This window comes from Gobius niger (assembly GCF_951799975.1).
Source record: "Gobius niger genome assembly, chromosome: 21".
NCBI classification, from domain to species: domain Eukaryota; kingdom Metazoa; phylum Chordata; class Actinopteri; order Gobiiformes; family Gobiidae; genus Gobius; species Gobius niger.
The window spans coordinates 16,827,337-16,845,046 of NC_136872.1; the positions used below are offsets into that span (position 1 = coordinate 16,827,337).

Here is a 17,710-nt window from a genome sequence, read left to right on the forward strand (position 1 = left end):
CAGGAATGGTAAAAGGTGCACCTCGATGATTAAGATTTCTCAGATGACAGACATTTTGACCTACAACTAAAAACGGCACAAAAATAAAGGGTAAAGTGGATAAATGATAATGTTACATTTGATCTTTTTCATATTATTTTACAAAGTCACAACATACAGCCTTGAGCAAAGGTTTTAGCAGGAGGATGAGGGGCTGAAGGCGGCTACGACCAGAGAACGTTGTCCTGTATCAATAAGGAGTCTGCCAAAGAATTACTTCTGTCTCTAAAAAGTAAAAAAAAAACTTTGACTATTTAATGGTACAGCAGGACACTTTGTATCTACTACTACTGAACTACAAAGTCTTTGTCCAAAAGTGCTCATAAGGGGTCCATAACGGGAGAAAAGTCATGTGACTGAAAACACATCAATATAACGATCCCCAACATTTGCCTGTGGCCTGACACTGATTTCGCCGACCTTTCGTTCCTCCTAGTTTCCCCAAACCTCCCTGAAACCTTTGCACCGAACCGTACACACGTCGTGCCGGGTCAATCTTTTTAGGCATAGTTGTTGTTGTGCTCGATCCTCGTCACCATCGTGGACACGAGTTTCTCCAGCTGCTCGGCGCGGTGCTTCCCCGTCTGCAGCACCTCCTCGTGGTTGGCCTTCTCCTCGCTGTCATAGTCCATCACGGACTGGTTCGTGATCAGCGACAGTGCGAAGACGCGCATGCCGCAGTGCCGGGCGACGATCACCTCGGGGGCCGTGCTCATACCTGCAGCAGGGGCATGACAATAATGAATACAGAATCTTTTTTTATGCCATGTTATTCTCGCTTTCTTATCAGTTTGGAAGAAAAGGTCAACATAAGGAGTTGGAGTTCAGGGTAAAGTGTGAAGTAAAGTAACCCCCCAGACATATTTCTTAACTTAAAGATCTTCCAAAATCAATGAGTTTAAAGGTAGAGGTTGATCGGTTGTGTCATTGATTGTAAAACTGTCCAAGTCGGAGCTTCAGTACATTTGATCAAGTTCACTATCACAGGTGAATAGGCACAAACAGCCTCCGTGACCCCTCGGGATTGATCCGTTGTCTAAAGCAGTGTTTCCCAACCAGGGGTACTCGAGGACCTAGGAAGGGGGTACTTGGAACTATTTCAGATTGAAAAAGGGGAGAATGTAACATCATTTTTATAGGAAAAGCTATATCTTTCAGTAAAATGTGTTGCTTTGGGAGAATTTTAGGTTTATTTTGACTGCGACATTGTCCTTTTTCTTGCAAATGCCACTTTTAAGTCATTACTTTCAAAATAAACTATAACACCCTTGCGGTAGGGGGTACACAGTTGACCACTGAAAGTCCAAAGGGGTACGAAAGACAAAAAAAACGTTGGGAACCACTGGTCTAAAGTGTAAACTCTTGCGTTCTTGCCACTCACCCACTGCGTCAGCGCCCAGCCGGTACACCAGCCTGCACTCTGCGATGGTCTCGAAGGAAGGCCCGCCCAGAACGCAGTAGACCCCTTCCTTCATGAAGTCCTCGTAGCCCAACTCCTGCGCGACGTTCATGGCCAGCTGTCTGAGTTCTCTGTCGTACGCGTCGGACATGCAGGGGAAACGCACGCCGAACCTGCACAGGGGAGGAGAGTCAGTGAGCATGGACGACTCTGGGTTTCACAAAGCAAGAGAAGGAGGCGATCAATAAAGTGGAAGGCGGCTTTGGAAAATGGTACCTGTCGTCGTTGGCGCCGACCAGTGGGTTGAAGCCGACCATCCCCGGCACGTTGATGTGGTCTTTGATGCTCATAACGTCCCCGACTTTGAAGTCCTCGTTGAGTCCGCCGGCCGCGTTCGTCAGAATCACCGTCTGTACCCCGAGCAGCTTGAAGATGCGCATCGGAAGCGTGATCTGGATGCAAAGAGAGAAACTTAGCTGCTTTGTAGACTTTTGCGTGTGAGTCTTGGATCTGCCCAAAAACCACACCTTTTGAATGGAGTATCCCTCGTACAGGTGGAAGCGTCCTTGCATGCAGACACAGGGCCTGCCTTTGAGCGTCCCAAACACCAGCCTCCCAGCGTGTCCGTGAACTGTGAAGAGGAAATACTTTTGTCAATTATACAGCGTGACAAAAGTGTTGTAACAAGTTTGAAGAGCTGGGAAGTCACAAAAGTTAAGTTTCAAGAAATTGGCCACAAATCAATCTATGAGTTCCTGTTTCCTTCATTTCCCCCCCCCCCCCCACATTTCATCAAGTCAAGTTCAACAAGTCAAACTAGTGGCTCAAGTCTAAGTCACCCTCATCAAATTGATCACAACCAACTTTGGATTGCATTAAAACCTTTTAAAAGAGCATAGTTTGCAGGGACTCGAACCATCTACCCTCCGATCCACTTCCACTCACCGGTGCTCTGCGGGAAGTCGGGGATGTCCTTGTAGTTGAACGCCACCTGATCCTTCAGCATGTCCGCCAGCCCCCCCAGGCCCGAGCCGCACACGATGCCTATGGTGGGGCGCACGTCGGTCTGGGCCATGAGCCAGTCCGCCGTGCCTTTGCAGTCGTCGTAGCTGTAGCTGCAGCGAGGAGAAGGTCACAGGTTCAAATGAATTGAGTTGGCGGGGGTGGAACAGGTCAATGTCGTTTTGTAGAATCAGATTAACTAAATATACACTGGTGGCTGCTGTGAATGGCTGTGCAGTGAACTGGAAGAAACGCGCCTTTCATTGGATCACTTTAAACTGTTTAGAGAATTTGCTTAGAAGGCTGTATGTACTGTCTTATATCTGATGTAGCAGCATTTTTGAAAGCTCAGGTAGGAACTTATAATAGCAAATCTTTTTATTTGAAACATAGACAACAAATAGATGACCTGATATGACCATTGTAAGAATAAGTGCAAGAACTAAAGAAAACCCCAGTCCCAGGGTTATATAAGATTAGCTCACACAGTCCAACCCACTGAACCCAACTTTTTTTCTTCTCTTGGGATCCAAAGAATGAACGGTCCCACCAGAGCGCATGCGCATAAACTTTTTGGCTCCTAACCAAACTATGCCGGTGTGCGCACATCTCTTGTTCAAATATGGCAGACAGCCATGTGGTCCGAAGAAAAGGGAGAAGTCATAACTTATAGGACGAGTTTTTGATCCACTTACCTTTGGTTAGTCTCGGGAAACATGTTGGAATTGGTAGGAAAAAAAGAATGCTAAATTGAAAACTTTTAATATCGTTAAAATTTAGGTCCAAAAGCTCCCAAGCAGTTCTTTAAAAAGTTACTTCAACGGACAGCTGAGGTAAGCTCTTCTCACAGGTAGAAAGGTTTCTTCTTAGGATAAAGTGATGTCGCTCGTGGGTTTTCTCGTCCAAGTCTGAAACGGAAGAGTTGCCGCTCGGTTTATTATAGGGCCGCCTGCCCCTCCCCTAGCGACTGGTTACGCACGTGTGTCGCGCAACCCCATTGGCTGAGCAGACACACCTTCAAGAAGTCCGTCATTTCCATAGAAGTATGCTTGCTTAATGTCTATTCCCGGCAATCAAAGAAAGTGCAATTTCTCTGTTAAGTCTGACTAATCGGTGCGTAAATCTGTTTAGGAAGAATTTTATCAGAGAGAGATCAAGTAAGACTCATTTTACTACTTATTTATGGTCATTCCCATCAGGCTGTGTCATGATGATGCTGCCTGATTGTTTTGAACATCACGTGTCCAATGTTGTTCTTTCAGCGTGTTTTTTTTTTTTTTTTTAAAGTGCAGGAAATTTTAGGCAATAAAACAGAAGGACATAGATAGTGGGCTGCCAGGTACTTCCTTAATCATATGAACCTACAAGTTAACGTTATAGGACAACATGTCTCAAACCTCAGTTAATAATTCTCCATTGGCATTGAACATATGGGTCATAAATTCAGAACAATTCAGATTGTAAAAGAACATTTCGATCCCTTGTTTAAATGTAAATTAATGTAAATGTTACAACTTTGTCAACAATTTAGAGTCGCTTATAATAGTTTTCTTTCATTTGGCCTTTTTTCAACCTGGAAAGTTCCACTGCGATTTCAGATGCATCTTTTTGCAGGAGGTCCTGGTTCCAGAAGGGAACCTATTGTATATGTTTTAGTGGTTGGGAACATCAAAGCACCTGGAGGAATCCAACACGGTACAGGCACTGAGATAGAGGTCTTCTTGCTGGACCTCTCTCAAGACTTTGAGCCAGGAGTCAGTGGGTCATAGGAGAATTTACAGTGGTTCACGAGCCTTTCCCAAACAACATTTCTTTCAATGTTTATCTATCCATCCATCAATTTCCTCCACTTTATCCGGGGGCGGGTTGCGGAGACAGGAGTCTGAGCAAAGATGCCTAAACTTCTCTATCCACGCACACTTCCCACGAGCTGTTCATGCAGGATCCTGCGGCATGTCCTGGGTCTTCCCAGTGGCATCCGCCCAATGGGACAGTCCGGGAGACGTCCAGGAGGCAGCGAAATAGATGCCCAAGCCACCTCAGCTGGCACCTCTCAACGTGAAGGAGCAGCGGCTCTACTCGGAGCTCCTCCCGGGTGACTGAACTCCTCAAACTTTCTCAGGGTGCAACCAACCACCCTGTAGAGGAAACTCATTTCGCTTTGACCCCCGCATGGCCCTTTTTAAATGCTACATTTTAGCATATGTATTTTGTCCATTCGGTTATGACCCAGGTCTCATGACCATGGGTGAGGGTAGGAACGAACACTGAGCGGTAAATCGAGAGCTTTGCCTCTCAACTCAACTCTCTCTTAACCACAACAGTCCAATGCACCTCTCTGATCCATCTGTCAATCTGATTCTTCTCTACCTGAGTCTGTCTGTGACTAACTGCTGCGCCACCGTGCACCTTGACGTGATTTGGGTCGGATGTGCCAGGTCAGTGCTGTCAGGGAATGAATGGATGACATGCCCTTTTGAATTATTCAACGGTAGATTGAACAAAAAGATGCTGCTACGTAACATTGTTTATACGTACTATGTAATAAACTATATGGTGTGATATAAAGATATGTTTATCACTCTTGTTTTCTTTGAGATAGTCTTTAAAGTGTGAAGCCGAGAGAAAGATAAGCTTCTAATCTTTGTATTGCATAATGGAAATAGCTTGTGACAAATGATACAGTTTTCACATCGGGACCTCAAATTGAGAACATGACCCACATGTCAATATTTAGTTTTTTAAATGTGTTGTTTGTTCCAGTTTGAAGCCCTGCTCGAAGCGTACCAGGACAGTCACGGGGCAAATGCCCCGGCCCCACACTCGATGTGCCATAAATGTTGTGAAATGCATGAAACCGTAATCAATATACAGTAACAGACAGAGATAAGACAGCCTTGACTGGATATATTCCATTAACGACACTTTGCGATTATTCCCATATGGCTCAAGGCTGGTTATGTAGAAACTGACAGTGTTTTAAATATTTATTTCAACTTATGTAAGACACTTATCATCAAAGAAGTTGAAGAAGATTTAGTGGAAAGGTGTACATAACACAATGACTTATAACGTTCAATGTTTTGTTTGTCAGGAACTTCCCTGTTTCTGAAGGCCAATAAAGATGCCACTACAACAAGTACTTGGGCAACATGAAGGTAAGTCTTGCATTGAGTAAGTATAGGAGTTGTAATCAGGCTGATCCTGTATTTTGAATCGGCCTACCTACTAACAATGACAGCCATCTTTAGTAGGTATCCTCACCATGTTTCTAGTTTAGTGCCGTGTGTTTTTACAATGTTGTTTAACCTAAGCTTGAAACTCTTCATACTGTATTCTAGACGTTGCATGAACAGAACACTTGATTCATTAGTTTTAGCGTGGGGTCTTGCATAATCCGTGAAAGCCTTTAGTTCCTGTGAGCAGCTGCAGAGAACAACTGGCGGTCAAGTGCAAGTCAGCCTTAGTTGGCTCTCAGGATAGTATTTTTTTGCATTGCATCAGAAACCACGTACATAATTTTTCATTTCGTTGAGTCATGACTCATTCACAGATACGCATTTTAAAGGTCCTCTATTATGCAAAACATTGAGCAAAATAACGGAAAGATTTGAACCCAATGTTATTTGCTCATCACAAACATACGTGAAGGGTTGTTTGAATGTAAGTCTATCTGGATCAGACTTCGCAAGATTAATGTAAGTTGTTTGGATAGGCCTTGTAATTACAGAGATATTAACCATAAACCAGGTCCAAACATCAGTAATGTAGAATAATGGCTTGTCCTCTTCGTCAATATTGACTCAAAAAGCTCTTTACAGTATCATGATGCCACGTGATCCCCCCCTACTTTCCTACATGTGCGTACTGAGAGAGCCGTGAAGCTAATCTGCGAGGACGTACTGACGTGGAGCTTTGTTTTTGTCAGACCTGAGTCAAAACAGAAAAAACGACCACAACATACAGCGTGACGTCCGCTCTGTTGTCACCGCCGCTTAAGTGACATATGACTTCCGACTGGGCGACCTCTGTTTGGGCTGGGGGGGGGGGGGCGTCTGTATCAGCTGAACACCGTGGGGTCAATGTAGGCTGTTGACTTTGGCTGATAATACAGGCCCAATACAAACAAATCCCCTTTGCCCTGTATGAACGCCCCTCCACCGTTGTGGATATTACGCCTCAGGCTCGGGCCAATCACAGAGCAGAGTTCGCAGACTGTACCTTTCCCACAGTTTTCAGGTCAATTCAATTCGGTCTGGGGGATCAAGGGCAGGGTTTAAGGGACACAGATATGCAGCTTTTCGTTTTAATTTAGGATTCAGTAAAGCAGCCCAGTCACAAAATAATGCACCTATGGATAAATGAGTGAATGATTGCAGGAGCTTTCCTAGAACTCATAAATAGTTGCACTTTGACAGTCTTTATTGTGGGTTACGGTTGGGACATGGGATTAGTCATTTGAAGTAAATTATGTGTCCTGTTTTCACACCATTCAGTTCGTTGTGTCCTTCGCCGATTATCTGCAAGGTTGATTCTGTTTCCCTCCATTGTGAGCGAGACACACCTTTATCTCACCAACGCTCTGGTGGTCACTCTCACTTCACTCACCGGGATTCTCGGCTGCTGGTCTCCCATCCTGCTACCCGCTAACTGCTGATTGGACATCCACAAGGCAATACGTAAAAAAGGGGGCTTATTCCAAAGTGTCAAAGCCAGGATTCATGGGGCTCACCTTGTGAAAGAGTGGATTGGCCGAGTCCAGATCTTAACCCCATTGAGAATCTGTGGGATGTGCTGGAGAAGGCTTTGCACAGTGGTCACACTCTCCCATCAATGCGACATGTTGGTGAAAAATTATTGCAACACTAGATCTTTTGACATTGCAATAGATTCTTCTTCTAATTCTCCTCGTTCTTCTCCTCCTTCTCTTTCTGCTTCTTCTTCTTCTCCTTCTCCTCCACCTTCTCCTCTCTCTTCTTCTTCTACTCCTTCTCCTTCTCCTTCTCCTTCTCCTTCTCCTTCTCCTTCTTCTTCTTCTTCTTCTTCTTCTTCTTCTTCTTCTTCTTCTTCTTCTCCTCCTTGTTCTTGTTCTACTTCTCCTCCTTCTCTTTCTTCTTCTCCTCCTCCTCCTCCTTCTTCTCTCTTCTCTCCTTCTTCTTCTTCTCTCTCTCTCTCCTCGTCCTCCTCCTCCTCCTCGTCCTCCTCCTCCTCCTCGTCCTCCTCCTCCTCCTCGTCCTTCTTCTTCTTCTTCTTCTTCTTCTTCTTCTTCTTCTTCTTCTTCTTCTTCTTCTTCTTCTTCTTCTTCTTCTTCTTCTTCTTCTTCTTCTTCTTCTTCTTCTTCTTCTTCTTCTTCTACTCCTTCTTCTTCTTCTTCTTCTTCTTCTTCTTTTCCTTTTCCTTCTCCTCCTCCTTCTCTCTCTTCTTCTTCTTCTTCTTCTTCTTCTTCTTCTTCTTCTTCTTCTTCTTCTTCTTCTTCTTCTTCTTCTTCTTCTTCTTCTTCTTCTTCTTCTTCTTCTTCTTCTTCTTCTTCTTCTTCTTCTTCTTATCTCTCTCCTCCTCCTCCTCCTCCTCCGCCTCCTCCTTCTTCTTCTTCTTCATTGTATTTCTAGTCTGTCCACCATACTTTGATATGACTAACCACTAACTGGTCATCTGCAATGTCTTCTCCAGACACAGCGTGTGGCTCATTGAATGACAAATCCCTCTTAGACCAGTTCAAGCCTTGAGGATGAAAAGAGGAGTTGAAAGAAATTTGCCAGATCATTGCACACCCCCACCCTTTTGGACACATTTATCTCACATTTCATCCTGAAAAGCTAAATACATAATTGTAAAGATGCATAATTCATTTGTTTGAGAAGCACGGGATACAGCGTCAGGAGACCGTTGGCAAATAGCATTTCCTAATTGGACACACATACCATTGATCATCCTGCGCATTTTCAAAGCTTGATAATGGAGTCATGCTTAGATTTACTGGTGGAAGAGAAGGCGTCAGGTCACAAGTTCTAGTTCTGAGCTTATTTTCTGCCTTCTGTCTTGTGATGAATGATGAAGCGTAATTTGAGACTTATAAGACTTATAGACCAGAATAAAGGTGCATGAAACTGAAAAAAAGACTGAATAAGACTAAATTAACCCTCAATAATGAATTACATTCTCCCTCTGTGCTTAGGTTAACTACTGGTACAATTTTACAAGTACAAACCTAATACTGCATACACAAATACATTGCACAATTGTCTTAGTAACTTAAAGCCACACCGCGTAGAATTTTACCCAATAAATAAAATTGAAATACAAACATTTATTTTATGACAGATTGACATCATTGAAAAAAAAAAAAAAAAAACATTATGAGGCTCACCCCTCCTAAGATATGACTGTAAACTTAACCCGGAGTGGTTTCCATGGAGATGTGCAGTAGAATATGAGATTTAAGCAGGTTAACTCTTCATCCATTCTTTTATTACACACTGCAGTAATAGCATTTTCTGTGTTGAGCTGGTCATTAGGAGCATGTTTTGTTTTTTTTGCCAGCAACAGTATAGTTCAAAATGTTGCGCAGTGTACCTTTAAGTATGAGTACAGTAGGAGTTACACTTAGCACCTCACTGTCTTGAACTCTAAAAAAAAAAAATCAGGTCACTGGAATCAGTCAAGGCCGAAACCAATGTACACAGACGTTGGTTTGTGAAGGTAAATCGAAAGTTGACCCACTTTAAAGTTTGTTTATTTTGCGACACAAGATTTGACCTGCCCTGTTTTACTTTGTTTTTTACATTAATACAACTTGATAAATAGAATAGAACACAAGTATTTATTTGTATAGGTGTGTTTTGTTTTGTTTGTGTCTATAGTGAACAGGCTCCTCAGATCTGACTCTTGACTTTACCAGGAGCACAACATCAACATTTTAATACATTAGATCCCTTTAAGTGATTCCTTTTAATAACGCTCTGTAAACGTAGCATTGTGTCTGTGTAGCTGAGCATTAGGAGCATGTTTAGTATTTCTGGAATGTTTGTTTTGAAGGTTCAAGGTTTTGGGTCAGTTAGCTGCTCCTGTAACATTGCAACATACAGGTACACTGTAACCTGAAATGCTCCACAATGTGGCTTTAATCTCTCTGATTCGTGTGAATGCATAATGGGTGAAGTGCAGCTTGACCCCAGGTGACTGAAGGTATGGTAGAATTCAACTCGTGGATCTGTTCGTGATGGAGAGCGAGTGATTGACAGAAAATGGCCTGCACATGTTTCGTGTTGATCACATGCTTCACAGAGGGGCGCATCGTATCATTGATTTAGTGGCTCAGCAAACGGACGGATTACTCTGTGAACAGGATTCTCAGGTCAAAGCATGTGGGAAAAGCTGATGTTTATATGGTTCTATAACACATTCACAATTAAAACCGAACAGAATTATATGCAAGCATGTATTTCACTATAGGGGCTTTTGCTGTTGAAAAATCCCAGAAAAAATAGATGCCTTTATTATATAGCATTGTGTAGCTGAGAGCATGTTGCTCTTGTGACAGTAACAGATACCCTTAACCTCTTAACCTCCACCTACACTGAGCACATTTTCTCCAGTTTGACTTTACCCAAATCTAAAAGTTTCTGTAAAAAGCGGCAAAGAGTGACAAAACGAGACAAAAACAAGGACAAAAATGCAGCAAAAGAATGACAAAAATTAGATGAAAATGAGGATAAAAACACAACAAAAATGTGCTGGAGAAGGCTTTGCACAGTGGTCACGCTCTCCCATCAATGTGCAAGATGTTGGTGAAAATTGATTGCAACTCTGGATCTCCTTCTTCTTCTTCTTTGAAAAAACAAGGACGAAAACGCAACAAAAGAATGACAAAAAGGAGATGTAAATGAGGAAAAAACACAACTAAAGAGTGACAAAAAAGGCCACAATAATGTGGCAATTATGCTATGGGGGAAAAAATCACGGGGAAAAAGGTCTGTTTAGACCAGTTTTGTAGGCTTTAGCTTTCAAATGAGGCATTAAACTAGGCTGTAAGGTCCAGTAAAGAAGCTTTTAGATTTGGGTACAGCTGAACTGGAATGGACAAAATGCACTCAATTAAAGGCGGGCGTTAAGACGTTCCACTGTGCGGCTTTATAAATATGTAGAGTCACAACAAGAAGAGCATCCAGCGTAAAAAACCAAAAACAAAGAAGCAAATAAAAATTTTTTTGAGCCGAACCAGATATACTCCCACACTACAAAAACTGTCCATCAAGCATGGCCTGCAACTAAAAATATATACAATAGGTTCCCCCATGGCCAGGACTCCCTAGGAAAAGAGACTCCAAATCTCAGTGGGACCGTTCAGGTTAAATAGAGGTCAAATAACTGATCACCTGAAATAAAGACAAAACGTATTGGATTGAGTCTGATTTTGAAAGCATTTACTGTTTAACAGAGTTCTATCCAACCACAGACTTTCTACATGTCCTGATACGCTTGATGAGTCACATTTCGGATCCAATGTTTCTTTTGTTCTGAACATGTGAGTCACAATCTGCAGACATTCAAGTAGGCTAAATAGTAAAGTATAAAGGGGAAGCTCAAGTTGCAGAGTTACGGAGCATAAACAGCTCACTGACATTTAAACAATAGTTGAAGTAAAAAGTTGGAGACCCTGTAATAGAGATTTTGCAGATGACATTCCTACATGGCAACAGCAAGACAAACCAAATATGAGAGTTGGGTTGTTATCATCTGAACGTTGTGTTTACAGTGGAAATTCCTTGTTGATCTCACTGTTCCCTGTATAACTGTATGCCTGTCCTTTGCGTTCCATTGTAAACCTTAATTGCAGGATTAACGACGCGGTTAATCAGTGAAAGGTACAGACGGTCCTCACATTATGTAAAGCTCATTCGCACTGACACTGGGTCACTGGTTTTACTGCAGTGACAAATGCCACAGCTGGATGACAGTGTGTGTTTGCAGGCGCTTATATAAAAGGCCGATTTAAACACAGATAAAGCAGCAGGCAGATTCTTTACTGTCTGTGCATTTTAGAACTTGTTTACCTTATGTCTACAACGCGCAGCCGATAACCGCCGCCTATTGATCTATTTTGCAGAACAGAAATTCAATTTTGCTGTGACCGTTTTGGAAAGTCAATAATGGGCCAAGGACATAATATTTAGGTTATGACAAGATAAGATTTATTACAAAGAGCCTTTGCTTCAGAACTAGTTTGGATCGAAGCAGAGATGGCAGGTTTGGGTTCTCCGTCTTAAAGGGATAGTTCAGGATTTTTGACATTAGGCCTCACATCCTTGTTATCCAGAGTGTTGTTGATTTCTGGAGATCCATATTTTTTTTTAACTTATGCAGTCCTTATATTTGAAGAGTTTTGTGATGCTAGGCTAATGCTAGGCTAGCGCATGTCTATGGTAACTAGTAGCCTGCATTAAAAAACAGTCTAACCCAAGCACAGTGCACCTGAGGAAAATCACTTATAACACCAGACGACCCATATAAATGTCTGTGTTGACTGAATAATTTTGGAAATATAACCATTTTGCTTTTAAAATAACTTATATTTGAGCAGCATCAGCTTCCTGGTTGTTAGCTACGCAGAGGCGGAGTGATCTGCTCGGTTACCGGATCCAGTTTGTTTACCTGCGGCCGACATTACTACACGTGGAATTCACAAAGGAGCTTTCTACAAATCAGATATGGCAACGTTTGGAGGACGACCCCATGATTTTGAAGAGGTTTTTAATGCAGGCTACTAGTTACCATAGACATGCACTAGCCTAGCACTAGCCTAGCACCACTAAACTCTTCAAATATAAAGACTGAATGAAGTAACAAAAAATATGTATGTCCAGAAATCAACAACACTCTGGATAACTAGGAAATTAAGCCCTATGTCAAAAATCCTGAACTATCCCTTTAACCATTGAGGGACAAAAGTGTCTTGCCCAATAGCATAACAGAATGACCTGAGCCTCTCATAGAAAGTTTTATTTCCAACACCCTACTTTGTTCACAATCTACTTTAAAATCAGTTGCTGTCTACTTTCATAAAACGAGAGATTTCTAGTCCATCAGCGGATTTCGTAACTCTCCATAGAGATAAGCGCAGACACAAATCAAAGGTTGTTTTTCATCGACACAGACGGACGCTGTATCAGAGGATGCGTCTGACATCGTCTTTAAACTCTCGGTCACGATGAAAAGTGCCCTGCTCCAGTCAGCGCCATCGTGCCCAGTAAATCATTTTGTAATCACTAAATATCTGTTTCAGTAAAAAATGAGATACTGTTTGTTTTCCCTTGTTTCTTTGATTGTTTTAAGGCAGGACTGGATCTGGATGTGTCTTGGCTTCTGGTTAAAAATGGGGCTTTTGTGTTTGGGATCTCCAACTATTTGCTTGAAATCGTTACCCTCTGTGTCAGTGTTGTTCACAAGGGCACTTTTCACAGTGTACGTCGGGGTAGGCAACGTCAGGCCCGGGGGCCAAATCCGGCCCTCCAGCGCAGAACCTCTGGCCCCCAATATGATTTTGAGAAATATTATTATGCAAATAAGGGATCAAATACCGAGAGAAAATAGTGTCTTTTTATAGTGTATTTTTTTATGTCCTTGCAGAACATTGCACTCATATATAATGTAAAACAGTGATTCTCAACTGGGGACTCAAAAGTGGGTCGCGAGCCTATAGGGAACTTTTTTCAATATTTTCCATCTGAAACTACACGGAAACACACTGGAGTCTGTTGAAATTAATAATATTGGGTTGTTTTGATCATAATTTCAGTCTTAAAGGGGCTAGATGCAAGTTTGCTATTTTATACTCACTACTGCCACCTCAGGTTATATGTGTAACTGCACCTTCTATATTAAGCTTGTACATGACGGCACTTAGGACCCGAATTGACAACTTTTTGAGTGACAGTGCAGGATTTTAGAGGCGGTGAACAGGTCTGAGGGTAATACATAATTTTAAAATGTTTAAACTCCGTAGTGTCACTTTAAAAGCAAATCTACGGCTTGTTCAAAAAAACATGTGTGTTAAATACAATATTTTATACGATATAAGACAAATTACAGTTTTATTTGGGTCGTAGCTTGTCATTAAGGTAATGGCGGGTCTCGGAGCCGGACCACTTTAGAACCACTGATGGGAAGTATTGGCATTTGCAGAAAATGGTTCCTAACTTTAGGCTACAATGGTTGCATCGGTTGAACTTGTTGAACAGTCACATTGGTGTTGTGGACGGATATAGAGCCTGGGAACGTCCAGCTGAATAAACCTTCTTTTAGACTTCGAAACTTGTCGCTCTCATACAAGCTTACAGTTAAATGCTGCTAAAGTGGACAGCACAGTTGGTTGCATCATCCATAGGGAAGTGACCATATTTAGGATGTTTCTTGATGTTTGCTAGAGGAGCGCTGATCAAGTCGGGTCATGCAGGCCTCATTCTCCTGCCCTGCTAGGCCCCCTTATGTAACACTGACCTGCTCGACTTGTTTTCTTTACAGGTGACTGCGCCAAAGCCCTTCGTCCCGCTGCCATCCGAGTGGGACAGTCCAGGAGTGCAAAGAGTTGCAACAGAACGTCGATCATGTGAGTTAAGCCTGGTCTACAAATGACTGTATTGAAATGCAAAAGGCAGGAGATAAACTGGCACATTGTGTAAATACTTTGTGTGTAAAACAGCCTCTGCCTTTCTATAAGGGTCGATATACAGAGGCGTTTAGCAGAGACTAAGCTGTGTAGGTGAGTGACTGTAAGTATCTGTGTCATAGTTTAAACGAGGCAGATACAAATAAAAGAGTTCAGACTAAAGAACTTGGTCAACTCTGACTAAAGAGATAAGGTCTGAATCATTGAAACCAACTTGGAAAATGGCACCCACACTGACTTTTTGTTTGGGCGAAATGGGCTTTTCTAACACAAAAGGTCCAACGTATAAGCCAGATTTTGAGCTCATATCACAACATGAAATAGGCTTAATCTACGATACTATTCTGCTTCCACTTTAATAATATCACTTTTGCGACTCCCCCTGACTCCAACAAAAAGACTATTTACTTAAGAGTCATATCAGCCGTGGGTTTTATAGACAGACCTTGGCTTTATCTTTCTTCTTCCCACTGGATTTAGACCGAGGCTTCAACTGTGTTACCCTGTGTCTGTCCCAGGCGATTTCTCAGTCTTATACAACTAACATGTTGGCAGCAGCAACGCATGAGGATAATAGATAAGTCGATGCCTTGTGTTAGTTTCATTGTCCGTAGCATGTATGTACAGAAAATAAACGGAATTGGCCCTAACATCAGCGTGAGAACTGCGGTGAGACAGCCAATGTGTCGAAACACGTGATGATGAAAGAGACACAAGAAATGCCTGTTCTTTTACAGTTGATCTCCTCCTCCTCACACTGCACAGAAATTACAAGGAAAGGAAATTACAAAACACACAAAGCACTTTTATTATTATTATCATTATTATATTATTTAGATATTCACACATTTAAATGCTACTCGGTGTCATTTAAGGAAATGTATTCAATTATGTAATGACTAGAGTGAGATTTTGATCATTTTAACTCCTGAAAAGAAAGGGTGCACTACAAGACTCTCACCACCAGATGGAGATAACAGTCAATCTTGCACTTGCTCTGGGAAGTTCATTTTTCTAATCCTTGAGAAGCAGGACAGAAGCAGAGACGCACAACCAATTTAACTGTTCATCCCACAGCTGGGGAGAAGCAGGACTGCAGAGTAAGTCACAATTGGACAGTATTCGTAGATGACTGGGGTGAAGTTAGGAACCGTAAAATAAATTACCATACTAAGCAGTCTGCTTAAAATCTATGGTATCTTATTAACGATTTTACATCAGAAATGTGGGTTTTTCCTCACTGGCTTTTCTACCTTTTGACCCATTGATCCCAAACTACTTTAGGCTAGTTGTACCAACGCTGGGTTACTGGGTTTAGGCCTTGAATTTCTGCTACAAATAATCTTGTCTCTATTTGTAAGATATGCTAACCTTGTAGACCTTTACATAGGCCTACATGTTTTGAAATACATGTGTGATTCTTGTTTTTCTTTTTGCAATTCATATTTCATCAAGAAGCCTGGACATGTTTAAGATGTGCACAGTGAACTGAATGTTGATTGTAAATGTAATTCAAAGGGAAAGTGCAATTAAATTGGAAAAAATACAGACTAACAAAACAGACAATGGAGAGATGCACAATGGGCCTGATCTTGTGTTTCTAAACGCACACTATAGAGTAACTTTTTGTGCTTAGTTGTAGCGCCCTGTGATTTCTGGCAGCTCCAAGACCTAGGCGTTATGTGGGCTGGACAGACTGTCCAATAGTGATGTTTCCTCCAATCAGAGTCCGCGAGGGCAAGGGAGAGGGGTGGTGGGGGAGTGGGCGGTGAACATGTGCTTTTGTTTAGGTCGCGTTTAACGCAATTACGGCCGAGCAGGACCTGCTGTACATTAGACACGCCAGTGTTTAACTCAAGTAGCTACTTAGTTTGACTGATAGAGCTTATAAAAGCCCTTCATCCCGCTAATGCTAAAGGAGGAACACGAGGCAGTGTGATGTCAATGAGGAAAAAAATGTGAGGCTGACAGGAGAGCAGCGCCTTTTATCACTGTTGCCTATATTAATACAGGTGCTACCAATTTTTGGTCCACCTGAAAGTGATTCTAGAGTTTATTAAGTTCAGTTCTGTTTTTGTGACAATTCAACTATTTTAACCACAAAAAAAGTCCTAAAAACATGTCTAGTTTCACTTCCCTTCTTTATGTTACAGTATTACATGTTTTTGTCAGCCATTGATTACTTTCACTATTAGTTTCCTATTCATAATATTTAAGATAAGATAAGATAAGATAAGATGGTACTTTATTGATCTCACAGATGGAGAAATTGCATTCGATGAGAGAGCATCCGGCAGCAGCACCCATTCATTGCGCACCACTCCTTTTTTCTTTGGTGAAAGATGGTTGTGTCGCGGCCGCCATCTTCACTGTTTAGGTCACAGGAGGAGCACTGGTTGATGGGAAATCCGTAGACGATGACCACGGCGGTGGAGCTCTTGCGCTTGGCCACGATGTTCTTGGCCACACAGGTGTAGTTGGCCGTGTGGGACAGACGCGCCTGCTTGATGATCAGGTTGTGTCCACGGTGATGTAGAAGAATTTACAAACCATTCTTTTAATTCGAGGCATCAGCGCGCCCTTTGCTGGTGTTATCTATATATATAACTACATTTAATAACGTCTTCAGTATTAGCTGTATTTACTAGACACATATTGAGATATTTATCAAGGCTTAGGTGTCCAAAAGTGGAAAAAGAGCCTATAACCTATCCGTGACCCCACGTCCCCTGCATGTTGCATGTGTCTGCCGTGTTGTTAGTTTGTTATTGTGTGTTGTAGGTCCCGGTCGGTGCAGAGTGGGGTTCTGGGGAAGCCACATGAAAACAGCGCCATGTGTTTGTGTGCGCAGGAGCAGGAGGCGCGAGAGACGGCTCCACGAGGTGACAAGTGCAACATGCAACGGCCACAAAACATCAACAAAGACGGGGGTGTAAACGAGGGAGGACGTTTCCGACAAATCTGCAAAAAAGCCACCAATGATTCCTTCCTCTTTCATTGTGTGGCCCTCTCCTGTCTGCGCCGCTTTCCGTCTTCCTTCCCCGTGGTACAAATGCAGACTGGTCTTGATCTCCCTGTCCTGATCCTCCTCTTTTGGCCCAGAGCCCTCTCAGTGACCGCTGACCTGCGTGACTCTGCTTTCCTAAAACGCTGGGGTGAAAACAAGTGTGGGTTCAGTCGATGTAGCATGGGGTCACCTTTGTTCATACTTGCTGGACATTGAATGACAGCATGAGTATTACAAGGTTATTTAATCTGTGTGGTGGTTTTAAATCTACCAAATATTTTTTTAATAATTCCGATTCTGACTCAACCTTCCAAACACATTCCCAGCATCACGATGGTTACGAGTTTCTAAACATGCTTCAAAGCGGGTGCAGAGTGGTGCATTAATGTCCTCAAACCTGCGCCAGGCTAAGTGTTTTTAGCATTGGTTCTTCTTCTGGGTTTAGGATTGCTAAAACTACTCCACACATTGCAGCACAATCTGTTTTTAAGTCTGCAAACACAATGATATACTACAAGGAGGGAAATGGACCACGAATAAAAATCAAGAAAAATCATATACAATTACAATACAATACAATTACAATTTTACTTTTTCG

The 17,710-nt window shown here is 42.3% G+C and overlaps 1 protein-coding gene across 2 annotated transcripts; it reads right to left on the reverse strand.

Moving 5' to 3' along the window:
* Positions 1-258: 258 nt before the first annotated feature.
* On the reverse strand, positions 259-3,333 carry pnp5a (purine nucleoside phosphorylase 5a). Of its 2 annotated transcripts, none has more exons than XM_079580680.1 (6): positions 3,136-3,333; positions 2,384-2,553; positions 1,966-2,069; positions 1,715-1,890; positions 1,421-1,611; positions 259-757 (listed from the first exon to the last, which is right to left on the reverse strand). In XM_079580680.1, exons 1-6 carry the CDS (start codon positions 3,156-3,158, stop codon positions 540-542), a joined length of 882 nt encoding a protein of 293 aa, XP_079436806.1. In that variant the 5' UTR covers positions 3,159-3,333; the 3' UTR covers positions 259-539. The 2 variants fall into 2 exon arrangements, with proteins under 2 accessions (XP_079436806.1, XP_079436807.1); XM_079580681.1 differs by lacking the exon at positions 259-757 and adding an exon at positions 997-1,056 and having other exon boundaries at positions 1,380-1,611.
* Positions 3,334-17,710: the final 14,377 nt, after the last annotated feature.

Coding starts and splice junctions, on each gene's coding strand:
- pnp5a (XM_079580680.1), bottom strand. CDS start 3,158: ATGTTTCCCGAGACTAACCAAAG. Junction 2,554..3,135: donor TTTCCCGAGACTAACCAAAG/GTAAGTGGATCA, acceptor TCCTCGCTGCAG/CTACAGCTACGACGACTGCA. Junction 2,070..2,383: donor CGACTTCCCGCAGAGCACCG/GTGAGTGGAAGT, acceptor TCCTCTTCACAG/TTCACGGACACGCTGGGAGG.